Source organism: Lepidochelys kempii, chromosome 1 (assembly GCF_965140265.1).
Source record: "Lepidochelys kempii isolate rLepKem1 chromosome 1, rLepKem1.hap2, whole genome shotgun sequence".
NCBI classification, from domain to species: domain Eukaryota; kingdom Metazoa; phylum Chordata; order Testudines; family Cheloniidae; genus Lepidochelys; species Lepidochelys kempii.
In genome coordinates this window covers 326,415,384-326,428,793 of record NC_133256.1, presented here as the reverse complement: position 1 = coordinate 326,428,793, position 13,410 = coordinate 326,415,384, and the positions used below count along the sequence as shown (strand labels likewise).

General features: G+C 39.7%; 1 protein-coding gene across 2 annotated transcripts in view; it reads right to left on the bottom strand.

Moving 5' to 3' along the window:
* Positions 1-13,410, bottom strand: part of RELN (reelin) — a 449,490-nt gene that overhangs the window by 265,181 nt on the left and 170,899 nt on the right. For both annotated transcript variants that reach the window (XM_073328520.1, XM_073328521.1), the window contains exon 4: positions 2,865-2,935. In XM_073328520.1, coding sequence (XP_073184621.1) covers positions 2,865-2,935 — 71 coding nt within the window. The remainder of the gene's footprint in view (positions 1-2,864; positions 2,936-13,410) is intronic.

Sequence of the window (13,410 nt, the reverse complement as noted above, 5' to 3'; positions counted from 1 at the left end):
AGGGTTAACCTAGACATGATGGAAAACTCAATGGCTGTGAGGATATGAGGAGAGACTGGGATGAAGCAGAAAATGCCTGAAGCCATCTCAGGAATGCTGAAAAAGGGTACTGATATCTGGCAACCATCTGGCAGCAGATGACAGAGTTTCAGATTTGAGAGGCAGATGAACCAGCAGAGGTGCTGCAGCTTCAGATCTTTTATTCTGTGCACCTAACATACAACTCCCAGACTCAACTAACAGCTGACCCCTTTATTGCCATGAATTCAGAGGACTTTGAGCAGTATAACAACTGATCATTTTGTAAGGCACCACACACTTTTCAGATTATCATTAAGTCTCAGACTTCACACAAGATTGCAGCAATATAGAATGAAAGAAATAAAATTCCTTGCTAACAATATTACTGCGAAAGAATCCTGGGAAACCACTGTTAAAGTCAGTACACATTGGCATCTGTCCACTGCAGCTCCTCTGACCAAAGTCTCTGACAGCATAGACAAATCTCATTGTTTTGACCATATTCTCCTAGACTACCCTGCTGCTGCCAGTCATATGCTCTTTCTCAACAACTTGTCATTCCTTAGCTTTCATTATGCTGATCTCTCCTCGCTCTCCTACCTCTTCAGTCATTTCTTTAGCATCACTTTTAGTGGCTCCTCATTCCCTCTCCTACTCTTCATGTGGTTCTTGCAGGGCTTTGTCTTTGACTTGCTCTACATAGTATTGTCACTCTTTCTTTGAGGATCTCATCTGCTCACACAGCTTTGATTGCCATCCTTATGTTATTGGCTCTTCAAGTCTACCTTTCAACTTCTGACTGGTTTCCACCCATTGGTCACAGGGTAGTTGGTCCCCATGGATAGATTAAGCTCAGCTCCCCTAGACCACAGAAGGTGAGACCAATTCAGCTAATTAAGAGGGCTGGGCTACACCTGGGCCTATAAAGGCCTGCTAGTGGGGAGTTGAAGATTGACTTACATAAGCTGTGACCTGGGGAGGGAAAGCCACACCAGAGTGGAGTTAGCTCCTATGGTGGGTCCTGGTAGCAAGGGGCTCAGGGAAGCAGCTTTTGGATGGTTGCTCCAAGGAGGATGCAGAGCTGATGGTGAGTAGGAAACTGCCAGGAGTAGGCGTGCCAGAGACCCCTGAGACTAAGGACTGAGTTAAGACAGTTTTCTGGTTTTTTGGCTAACTTCTGTTAAAGAAATAAACCTCCCGCAAAAGCCGGGGTGTGATGGCAAATGCTTTGGAGCTGGGGAGAAGCAAGGCCCGGTGACACCATCCAATCTCATCTCTCAGCCCATGTCTCTGAGTCTTCAACTAGGAGTTGCACTGTCAGCGCAAACTTAACATATCCAGAACTGTACTCCAGTGCTACACTCTTGAAATTCCGTCACTGTTCACAGCAATACCATCTTCCCAGCTTCCTGCAAGTCCCCCTCTCTCTTGCCCTGCACATGAAGGCCATGTCTAGAACTTGTCAATTCTTCCCCACATTTCCAAAATCCAACCTTTCCTTTCTGTTCACACAGTGAAAACACTGATCCACGCTTTCACCATCTCCCATCTTGATCACTGTAATCTTTGTACAGCACCTAGCATAACAGGCTTCTGGATCATGACTAGGGCTCCTAGGTGTTACAATAATAACAATATTAACCATAAATTCTTTATGGCTTCTCCAACATCTCCAATCATGTTCTTCTAGTTCATTCAAAACACAGCTGCTAATACCATTTTCCCAGCTCATCATTCTGACAATCCTCTTTGAATCCCTCTAGTTGCTTCCCAATTTCCACCCCCCATCAAATTAAAGCTTCTTGTCCTCACCTTCAAGGCTCTACATAACTCTACCACTCACAACTCAGTTCTGTTTGTTTCATTCTCTTGATCAAATATTCAGCTGCATCTTCCTATAAAAAGCTGAACATAAAAACATTCCCAAACTCATCAAAAATATCTGCAGTTCTGTCTGATGCTTAAAGGGGCTTATCTTGTGGGATTTCCCCTCATTTATGAATCTGCATGATGCATCTCTGATTTTGGAATATTTCTTCTGGATTGACCACAGACCTACTTTTTGGCCAGTGTTCCACTGTCTCTTCTAGCATGTAAATGGGATTGTTGGCACTGTATGCATAAAACTCTGAGTCAGTGTAAATGCAGAAATTCCTTTGCTTTTCCACCATAAGTGTTGAATATCCACTTCAGCACCAAGTGTTTTAATGAAGGGTGTTCAGTGTAGTATGTCCTGTTTGTAGACATACTTTCGCAATATAAGATTTATTTTCAGATCATTCATCAAAAGGATTTATATGATAAGCTGTAGCAACAATTTGATTTTTGAAGAAGTTAGTATACTTCAAACACTCCTGTTTTGCTTTAAAAATGATCAAATGTTGTAGATGACTAGCAGAAATCTGATGACCTACTTTTGCAAAATGGGAAAATTTTGCAGGTTCTCTACAAAATACCATCCAGATCAATGGTAAATGAAACTTTAGCTGTAGGCCTATTGCATTTTTTTTACAGTTAATACATTCATAGTTATTCAACCTGTATTTCTGACAAAAAATAGAGGTTAGCATGTTTAAAAAGTTTCAGAGTATTTTAGAATATAATTTATTTTAATTTTTGTATGTTCCTTCTTGTTTAACAAATGGGACCTACATATGAAATCCCGATCACTCATTAGAGGGTGCAAATGTAAAAGGGCAACTGACTTGAGGATATAAAAAGATCCTAACTCCAGATTTTCTCTGATCAATAAAATAGCCTCGTTCCATGATAAATTAAACTGATATGAATAAAAATGTAGAAAGTACATTTGGCATTAAATTTTAAAATGCAGTAGTTCTCACCTCCCTGTTCACACAACTGCTGTGCTAAGGCATCCTTGAATATAACTTGGCCTCTATGAGTAGCTGTAGCCCTGGAAATATAAAGAGACAACAATAAATAATGTGGCAAACTTATTTACATAAATGGACAGTCAAATGAAAGATGAGTTTCTGTTTTTTTTCTCTTCCCCAGTCCTGTTTTTGGAAGAATAACTTGTTTATTTTTATTTTGCTTTACTTAATTTTATTTACTTTACTTTGCTTTACCTGAACCAAAATGATTCATTTACTAGTAAAAAGACACCATGATATGCTATTCACCAGCACAGAACTCAGCAGAGGACATCAGATTTTAGGTCACCACCTGGATAAGACTAAGCATGTTACAAAATTGATGTGCTTTGCCTGAGAAAGGCTGTTGTGGAAGGTAAGAGGAACACAGGAGAGATGTTCACAAAGCAGCCCCTGTAAAATCCCTATCAGCTGATCCAGCGAGCAACAGTGATATTAGTTCTGGAGAAAGTGACATTTATTTGCACTACTCTCAAAAGTAATGTATCTGCCAGAACAAAAAGGAATAAATGTAAAATTCAGTCTTTTGGATGCAGTGGGTTCACAAGGCAAAGCCCACCGAAAGTTGCCATAGTACTGATGTCCATCAGTGAAAAAACTCGTTCCTCAGGAGCTTTAATTTGCCTTTTGATCATGCATGTAAGTCCCATTGACACTAACTAGAGTTACACATGCGTATCAAGCTTGTCATCTCAGTAGATATAATAGGAAAATATCCATATAAGTTGCTGATATTAGGGATTTTATATCAGTGTTGCAAACCTGGGGCTACATCATGCTCTCATTGACTTTAATGGAAAAACTCTAGCTAATTTTGATAATGGGTTCAGAGGGCATGTCTACACTGCATCTGTGTTTGAACTTCCCAGCCTGGGTCCACAGACGTGCTAGTGGGCTCCTGCTAGTGTGCTAAATATAGCTGTGTACACATTGGGGCTTGGGCTGGAACTCCAGCTCTCATCTGCAAGGACCAGTTTGCAGAATTGGGGCTATAATGTATAATTTTATTTGTTTTGAAAAATAATGTATAAAATGTACTTTTTCCACATAAAAGCAATACATATTGTATTTAGGACAAATGCATTTCATTCTGTCCAGCTTAGTTACAATGGCACGTTTATGAAGTGAACTGATCAATAGAATTTAAAAAACTAAATTTAATAATAGACTAAATTGTTTTCATCAAGTTTTGAAGAGGATTGGCCACAGTATTTGATCACTAAAAAGGCAAACTAGTTAGTAGTCATCAGTGTTTGATCATTAGAAAAACAGAGTAGCACCCTCAGTGTCTTTGTCTAGACCACCTGGGGAAAGAAAATCCTTGGCTCCTTTAAGGAATGCATCCTCCCTTCTCTCCTTATGGGCTGGAGGAAGGTAAGCGGGGAGCTATGTGGCTGATTCTGATTGGTTGGACAGAAGAGTGCAGCATAAACCTATTGGCTCCCAGGCACCAATTATAAACCCTTCCCCCTGCCCTACTGCACCATTCTGTGCTGGGAAGAAAAGCCCCCCCCCCAGCATTTCTTCCCTTTGAATTAGAGCAGGGCTGAGTTTTCGGGCCTTGCTGTGGGCTTCCTGCTGGTTGGCTTTTGGGGACTGGGAAGGAGTGTTTCCTTCACTACCAAACTGGTCAAGCCGAGTACATTTTTTCATCTTCCTCTTAGCAGCCCAGGGAGCCAATGGGTAGCTTAGGTTGTAAAATTCATTTTGTCACAACTTGTCAGGTGCCCAATGCAGTTAATTGTTCAGTAGGGGGTCCAATTCCCTGATAAACCAGAACTGGAAGTGGATTAGGAGAAGGCATCACCTAAAGAAGGTGGGGAATGGGGTTGGGGCTCCTAATATCTGGTACAGTAAGGAGAAAACCCCCTTTTCCATCCCCTTTAGCCCTTAATGAGAGGAGAGTGGTGGGGTCCCAGCACTGGTACTAGGACCAGGCTAATGGGATGGGGGGCTGAGAGCAGCCCTTCACCAGGTGGAACAGACTACAAAAAGGGATGATCTGCACTGGATGAGAGTTATTGCTGGATAGTTCCCAGATGTGTTAATAAAGCTGCAGCTTAATGAAACCACATTCCTGATGTCTTGTCTGTCTTCCTGCAGTGTCTAGAACAATAAGTGTGAGCTGTACAACACATTTGTAAAATGCAAATGCAATGAAAAAATAAATCCCAAGAAATCTTCACACTCTTTTAGGATTTCAAACACTTTTTACAGTTGTGTGAAATATGGCATAACTTATATAACATTTCTTTATTAGCACATGCTGTCTGTGCTATTGTGACCCAGTGGCCATATAGTATAAAAGAAAAGAAGGAGAAGAAGAGGAAGAAATACATTATTTTGGCACATGAAGACAGCAAAGAATTCTGAAAACTTTACAGACTCCTTTAAAAAACTTGAGCTAAAATATAGCAAGCTTTCAAAATTCTTAAAGCACCATCTTGGGTACAGAACTCACACATTGTTTTTAAGTGCTCACAGTTCTGAGTTTATGAATATTCAGGGAGATTATTTATTATTTCTATTATATTTACACACTTACCCTCACAGTGAAAAACGGGTACATAGGTTAGAATAGTACCAAAAAAAAATATTCTCCAAATTGGAGAAATATATGCTTTGCAATCCATAGGAGCAATTGGTCAGCCTTCTTGAAAGGACTAGATATAGTGAATGTAGTCAATAGACGAAATACCAGAACATTCCAAAGCCAGTTGTTACTAGAAATCCAAAATAAAGATGTTTGACATGTATATATATAGATATATATATATAGTTATGTGTTGTACATGTGACAAAACCAGGCTCCTTGTGCTCCTGTGCACGCATAGGAAAATGCCACAACAGAAGTGCGGCAGACATTTTCCCTCTTGATTCTGTTCCTCAATCAAACCAACACATGGAGAGGCCTCTTCACAGACCCTCTAGAATGGAAATTGTCATGTTGGGGGTTGGGTGAAACCTCTGTGAAGCTGGTGGGCACAACAGCTGCCTTCATTCAGGATAAATTTAAAACATAATTCAACTCCTTTAAGGATCAGGTAATTGAAACAATAGGAGATGCCAGCCAAAACACAGGCACATGGCAAGGTTGGAGTAGGCGTTCAGCTATCCAGTTTGAGGGATTTTTCCTGACATTTGAATGCAAACGCAGGAGGCTGGGTACTGGCAGTAGTGATGGATGCATATGAGTGTGAGACAGAGAGAAGCCGCTGACAGAGAAAACAGCAAGGAAGCCCAAGAGACTGCCAAAGGAAAACTAGTAGTATCTCCCTATGAAAAAGCTAAGAGACTTTTTGGGTAGCACATTGGCTAAATGAATCTTGAAACTGTGAGCAAAGAAACTGTCTCCTATTGTTTGATTCTTACTGTGTTCAGGGAAACAGGACTTTATCTATATTCTTTGTAAATAAACAGGATTGCACCAAAGAAATACCTGACTCCATCATTTATTTCTTTCCTTAATGGAAACAACCCACAAGACCCTGAAAATTGGCTAAGTGCACAGCTCAAAAGGGGTAACAGAACCACTCGGGAACATTCTGGGGTAGATTTTCAGAAAGCCTTTGAGAAGGTCCCACACCAAAGGCTATTAAGCAAAGTGAGCATTCATGGGATAAGAGGGAAGGTCCTCTCATGGATTGGTAACCTGTTAAAAGATAGGAAACAAAGGGCAGGAATAAATGGTCAGTTTTCAGAATGGAGAGAGATAAATAGTGGTGTCCCCCAAGGGTCTGTACTGGGTCCAGTCCTAGTCAACATATTCATAAATGATCTGAAAAAGGGGGTAAATAGTGAGATGACAAAATTTGCAGATGATACAAAACAATTCAAGATAGTTAAGTCTCAGGTATACGGTGAAGAGTTACAAAGGGATCTCACAAAACTGGTTGACTGGGTAACAAAATGGCAGATAAAACTCAATGTTGATAAATGCAAAGTAATGCATATTGAAAAACATAATCCTAACTATACATACAAATGAGACAATCTATATTAGCGGTTCCCATTCAAGAAAGAGATCTGGGAGTCATTGTGGATAGTTCTCTGAAAACGTCCACTCAATGTGCAGCAGCAATCAAAAAAGTGAACAGAATCTTGGGAACCATTAAGAAAGGGATAGATAAGACAGAAAATATCATATTACCTCTATATAAATCTATCGTATGCCCACATCTTAAACACTGCATGCAGATGTGGTTGCCCCACCTCAAAAAAGATATATTGGAATTGGAAAAGGTTCAGAAAAGGCAACAAAAATTATTAGGGGTATGACGCATCTGCCATATGAGGAGAGATTAAAAAGATTGGGACTTTTCAGCTTTGAAAAGAGATGACTGAGTGGGAATCTGATAGATATCTAATAAATCATGACTGGTGTGGAGAAAGTGAATAAGAAAATTTTATTTACCCTTTCACATAACACAAGAACCTGGGACACCCAGTGAATTTAATAGGCAGCACGTTTAAAACAAACAAAAGCAAGTACTTCTTCACACAACACACAGTCAATCTGTGGAACTTGTTGCCAGGGGATGCTGTGAAGGCTCTGGGTGTCCATAAGCCTCTGACTGCCAGATGCTGGGAGCTGGGCCGGCTCCAGGCACCAGCATTCCAAGCAGTCAGAAAGGGGCGGAAGAGTTTCCACAGCGGTGGCAATTCGGGGTCAGCTTCTCCGTTCCGCTGTCCACGGTGGCAATTTGGCGGCAGCCTCTCTCTCTCCTGCTGTCCGCAGCAGTAATTCGGTGACGACAGGTTTTCTCACTGCTTGGGGCGGCAAAAACGGTAGAGACGGCCCTGGCTGGGAGTGAGTCACAGAGTATGGATCACTTGATAATTCCCCTTTCTTGTTCATTCCCTACAAAGCATCTGGGATTGGCCACTGTCAGAAGACACAATACTGGGGTAGATTGGTCTGACCCAGTGTGGCCATTCTTCTGTTCTTCTGTTCCCTATTTATGCATCCCAAGATCACACTTGCTCTTTTGGCCACAGTGTCACACTGGGAGCTCATGTTCAGCTGATTATCCACCACGAACTCCGGCATTTTATCAAGAAGGTATAGGAGGGGGTTTCCAGAGTGTATGGTACTTTAACTGACCCTCAGCCAGCACAACAATTCCTCTAAGACTATGGCAAGTGGCATAATTTAGAGCAGCCCTTAGGTTGTTCTAAATTATGCCAGAGGTTGTTTTGGGCCCTGACTGGACCAGGATCAGGGTTGACTGATTTAAATCACCAAATGGAAAACCTTGATTTAAATAATTGATTTTAATCAACTTTTCTGTGTGTACTTTAGTTGTTTTCTAAAGAAAGGTGCATTCTCATTGGTTATAACCATTAAAACATGTTGACTTACAACAAAATAAAGCGTTTACACTAGATTTAGTATACCTTTTTGCTACCCAGGAGGGTAAAGTATAACTATATATATTTATTTGAGCAATTATAAGCTTAATATTTTCAGCTTCTCATTAATTGTACATTTTTAGTATGTTGGAAAATGGTGAATGTTATATTGCTTATTTACTAGATAATTAACTTTTTGCTCATGATTTGTGTCAAACTGCATTAGGATGGTAACTGGAATTTAATTAAACACACAAAAAGCAGCATACGAAATTTATTTTTATTAAACTGAACAACCCTAAATATTTTGGATACAGAAATGTCTTTTATCAAAACATGATTTACATTTAAAACTATATGATTTATTAAAGGAACAAGAGGGATTAACTGTATTCAGTGAATTAAACTGATTAGTTTGGGTCAGCTAGGGAAAATTTTCAAATATGCCTAAGTAAAAGTGACTAGAGATTTACTTCCTATTCATCTAAGTGTCTCGAAAATGAGACAACAGTCTCCTAAGTTACTTAGGCTGTCCCTCAATTTTTAAAACTAGTAGATTTCATCCTTTCCCTCCATGTTTTTATTTATAGACTGGAAGAGAGAGAGACAACTTTTCCTCCTTTTTCAACTCCCAATTGATTTCTCATCTTTGAATGAATTAGTCCAAATGAAGAAAATCTTCTTTCTGTGCCTGCAGAAGAGGCTACTGCTTTCAAAAGCTAGCTTAGCACTTCAACAAACTTTGGTTCCAGGTGCTTAGCTAGTGATTTCCACCAGTTCAGTGGCGTGACTTTCTTTAAATCATCATCACAAATGTACTGATTTAATAGTTCACCTCCAGCCCTGAAATTTATTATGGCTTGCATGACTGATGGGTAGCTATAAAATACCCATGTCATAGCACCATCTTCTTCAGCAGTTAGGCATCTTCCCTAATATTTCAAGTTGAGGATATCCACAGAAAATGAGGTGGAGTAAGTGCTTGACCCATCCACTTCTTTACTGCCCACAATTTAACCTTGTTGTTGAGCATTTCTTTCTTCAACATCTCTTGACGTTCCTTCCAAATTTCAACAGCATCAGCAACACAGTAGCAATCTTTCTGCAGTATGTCCAAGGCTTTAGAAATAGGTTTCAGTATATTCAGCATATTATCTACATTTCTCTTTAGTCTGATGTTGACTGCTTTATCATTTACATACATAGAAAGATATGATATGCAGCCCATAAGAATGGTGCAAAAATTAGTTTACTAACAAGTTGATCCAGATTGTTCAGATTGTCCACATCAATCATCATCAACATCATCAAAGTCATTGCCTTCTGAGAAGAATTTTTCACAATGCTGTTTCATTCTGACAACCAGGCTTTGCATCTCTTTGTTGCACTGTTAACATTTGGCACATGTTCCTTTTTTTACCCAGAGGTACACATATTTTTTTTTAAATATTCCCAAATAGAGTCTTTTTTTACAATCTGCACCCATGCTAGTATTTGTCTCCAGTTCACAGGTGCTGAAATCAACACTAGAGGCTGCACGCCCAAGAATTTTGTCTCTTCTTCCCACAGTGTCCTGCTTTAACACCAGTGTTGCTCCTTTCTGGTTGCACATTGCACTCCTTCTCCCTTGTTACAGAACTCCTTTGCCACACTCCCCACCTCATCCCATCTGGACCCCTAGTAAAACAAAAGAACTAACAGCAGCCCAAGATTTCTGCTTGTGTAAACCACATGCCTTTTGCACTGCAGTATGTTATTTGTTTAGAAATAGAGAGGGACTCAGATGAGAAATTAATGGATTTCTGTTTGTTTGTATCTCTGTGTACATGTGTAAAGAGAATAAGACCATTTACTTGAAGTGCCCAGAACCATCCAGAAACAATTGCTGATAGTTACTGGACAGATTAGTGTTTTTCCATGAGCTGAAAAAAAAGTTTCTATAGTGTGTGGAGTCATAAACATTCATAATTTGAGAACGAAGCCAATCAGAGTTCAGTAGGGAGAAGCTTTAAAAGAGGAGTATGATACTAGCCAAGTGGGATCAGTGTATAACCCTGATGAGATACATGGTGGTGCCTCCTGGGGTCAGAGGCTGGGTCCCTACGTCTGTGGTGACTTTGACAGTCTCTTGCACCCAGTAACACAGCTGCTGGTTTCTCCACAGGATCAAACCACCTTTTGTGCCATATTTATAAAGCTTAACCTTAAAAGTTAGATATTTTTCCTCTGATTCTTTCTTTATATAGAAAAGCAGCCCCTTTAACTTAAAGCTTCTGATAGAGGCTCATGGAGTCAGCATTTTAATTTTTTTACTTAAATGTTTTAAGAGATTTTAATAAATTTAGGCCTTAATAGATTTGGTATTGAATTCGGATTTTATTTTAAACCAGTTTATTTTTTTTAAACTATCTATAATTTACATAACAATCAAAAATCTCATTTAAATAAAAATCCAATTGTTTTCACTTTTTTTCAAAAAAATCATCGACTTTTTATCCACCCTGCCCAGGAACAAAAGAGTAGAATGATGGCTTAGAACTACCTTTCCCCACTCTTCTCCCTCAGCTACACCAAGCATAAATCCAGCACAGCTGAGGTCTGAGCCCCTAAATTTGGGGTTGTGCATTAGTCTAGGATTTAAAAAAAAGGTTAATAATGATTTAAATAATAGGCATTTATATACTGAAGAATTCCAAAGAATTCAAGAATAATCTAAGGCCTCAATCCTACAACCACACACGAGTATCTTTATATGCATGAGTATCCCATCAGTGGTATGAACGTACAGATTTAGGGCACCATTCACTTGAATAAAGTTACTAACACATGTTTGCAGGATTTGGGCCTTAAAGGGAAATACAAGTATCATTTCTGCCTCCAAAGTAATGGAATTATCACTTACCAGCACTACACAACAATTTGAAGCAGAAAACAAAGATGAATACCATATCTAACTGTGTATGTTTGTGACAAAAATGATAGGGTCCCAGATTTTTCATGTTTAAAATAAAAAAAAAACCCCACACATTTCTGAGAGATGATCTAAATGAAATTGGCTCACTGAGAGTTGCCAAGTTACAACCTGTGCTGAATGGTAGATAAGAGAGAGAAGGAATACTTAGAACTTCATAATTAGGGCTAGTGGTATTTTGTGGGAGAAGGGGAGGTAATGGATTCTGTGATATTTCTGGCCATTGTCAGGGTAAAAATGGCATGTGTGCAGAGCTGCTGCTCTTGTTGCTTTGGCAGAGGCTGAGGTAGGAAAGCAGTTCTGAAGAATAAGCAGCAGTGTTTTTTTCCACATTCGCATTTATGCATTGCTGCAGGGCTGAACCTGAAGGCACTGGGATACCACTGTTAAAAGGTTTTAAACTATTACTTACTTAAATTGTTCTAATCAGTTTCTACTTGAAGATAAACTTCAGGCATTTTAAATATCAGTTTGTGACTTTGGTCTCCCTCCCTCCCCCCATGACTGTGTCTTTTTCGTATGATTTATCATGAAAACCCATTGGTGCTAAGAAAGGTTGACTGAATGACCTTATAGGTCTTTTTCAGTTCCTACGAAAGCAGCATAGGAATGTTCTTTTATGTCTCATCTGACAGGTGCTATCTTCAGCAACTGTGTGCCCTAGTCTCATGCTGGGGCATTGGTTCAACACTGCGGCAGAGGAACGTGCACCACCTACTAAATCCTCAGCTACATGTTCTGAAGCAGTTATGTTTTCTCCCCTGCCCAGTTTGTGTGCTGGAGCGCACGACTGAGATATGGAGATGTCCCAATGTTCACTAGTTATGCAGGTAAATTTCTTTTTAATCATTAGCTTTAGAAATAATTACACACAACACTCTTTTATCTAAATTACCGCTAATAAAGAAGAAAAATTAAGGAAATGATGATTGAGCGGTATTCAAAGTTAGAGAGTCATATTCACAGACCTCCCAACAGTCCTGGGTTTTTGTCCTGCTTTGACTACAAAGCCTGCTGTCCTGGTTGAAGCAGCTCCTGTCCTGCAGGGCTGGTTGGGCTCAGGTCCCTGCTCCAGGATTTGTGTCCTGCTTCTCCTTCTTCTTGCTCCCAGCCCCGCCCCTCTCCCAGTCCCAACCCTCGCCCATTCGCTCCTTCCTCCCAGCCCTGCCTCCTTGAGGGCCTTTCCTGTCCCCTCCTCAAGTCTGGCACATGCTCAGAATATTGGAGCTGAGCCCAGCCAGTCTGGTGGGAGAGAAGCCACAGGAGCCACCTCTGAGGGGTGAGTACGGGGTAGACTTTCTCTGCAACTCCCCCCCTCACCTGCAGGGCGGGATCCATCCTGCTTTAGCCACTGGGAATGTTGGGAGGTATGTATTCATCATTAATAAATCATCTGATATGTTACTTGAATCATCATAATGCTCATGCTTTCCTACATATCTGCACTGGGGCCTTCCTTGATCCTGCAAAGTGCTGAAAATTGGACCCTTGTGAATAACTGATTTTTCTCTTTGGTGGCTATACAACAAGAACAAAAAAAGGTTTGGATTTTTTTTATTTTTCTGGCAAAACAAAGTTTTTAAAAAATTCTTTGGATCAAACAAAATGTTTTCTTTCCTCCAAAATGAAGTGTTTCATTTATTTTTTTGAGGTTTTATAAGCTTTTAAAAATTAAATTGAGTGAAATTCTGAAATGCCTTTCTGTAATGAAAAGTCAAAATGTTTTGTTTTGAAAATGCTGAAATGAACCATTTTGACATTTCTTTCCAATTTTTTTTACATTTTCGGTGATTGAAACAATTTGCTAAAATTCACCCAAATTCAAGAATTGTTTTGGTCAACCCAAATCTGCATTTTTCAGCAAAAAAAAATATTTCCACAAAAATATTCATCAGGCTGTACCCGAAAACCCTTGAGTTCTACTGGAATCAAGTCTTAAATGCACACTGATCCATTAAGGGAGATATTTTCAAATCTCTAACAGAGTTGGGAAAGTAATGAAAATATTTTGTTGATAGTTAAATTAACCATAATATATGTTGTAACACAGCTATATGTTTCTCACACAATGCTTAGCTAAGCACAGCATGTCAGCAAACAAATAGTAATAAATCTTCCAAAGCTGCTCTCAATCATCTTGGGATATGCTGCCCTCCAGCCTACTTCCCTAAC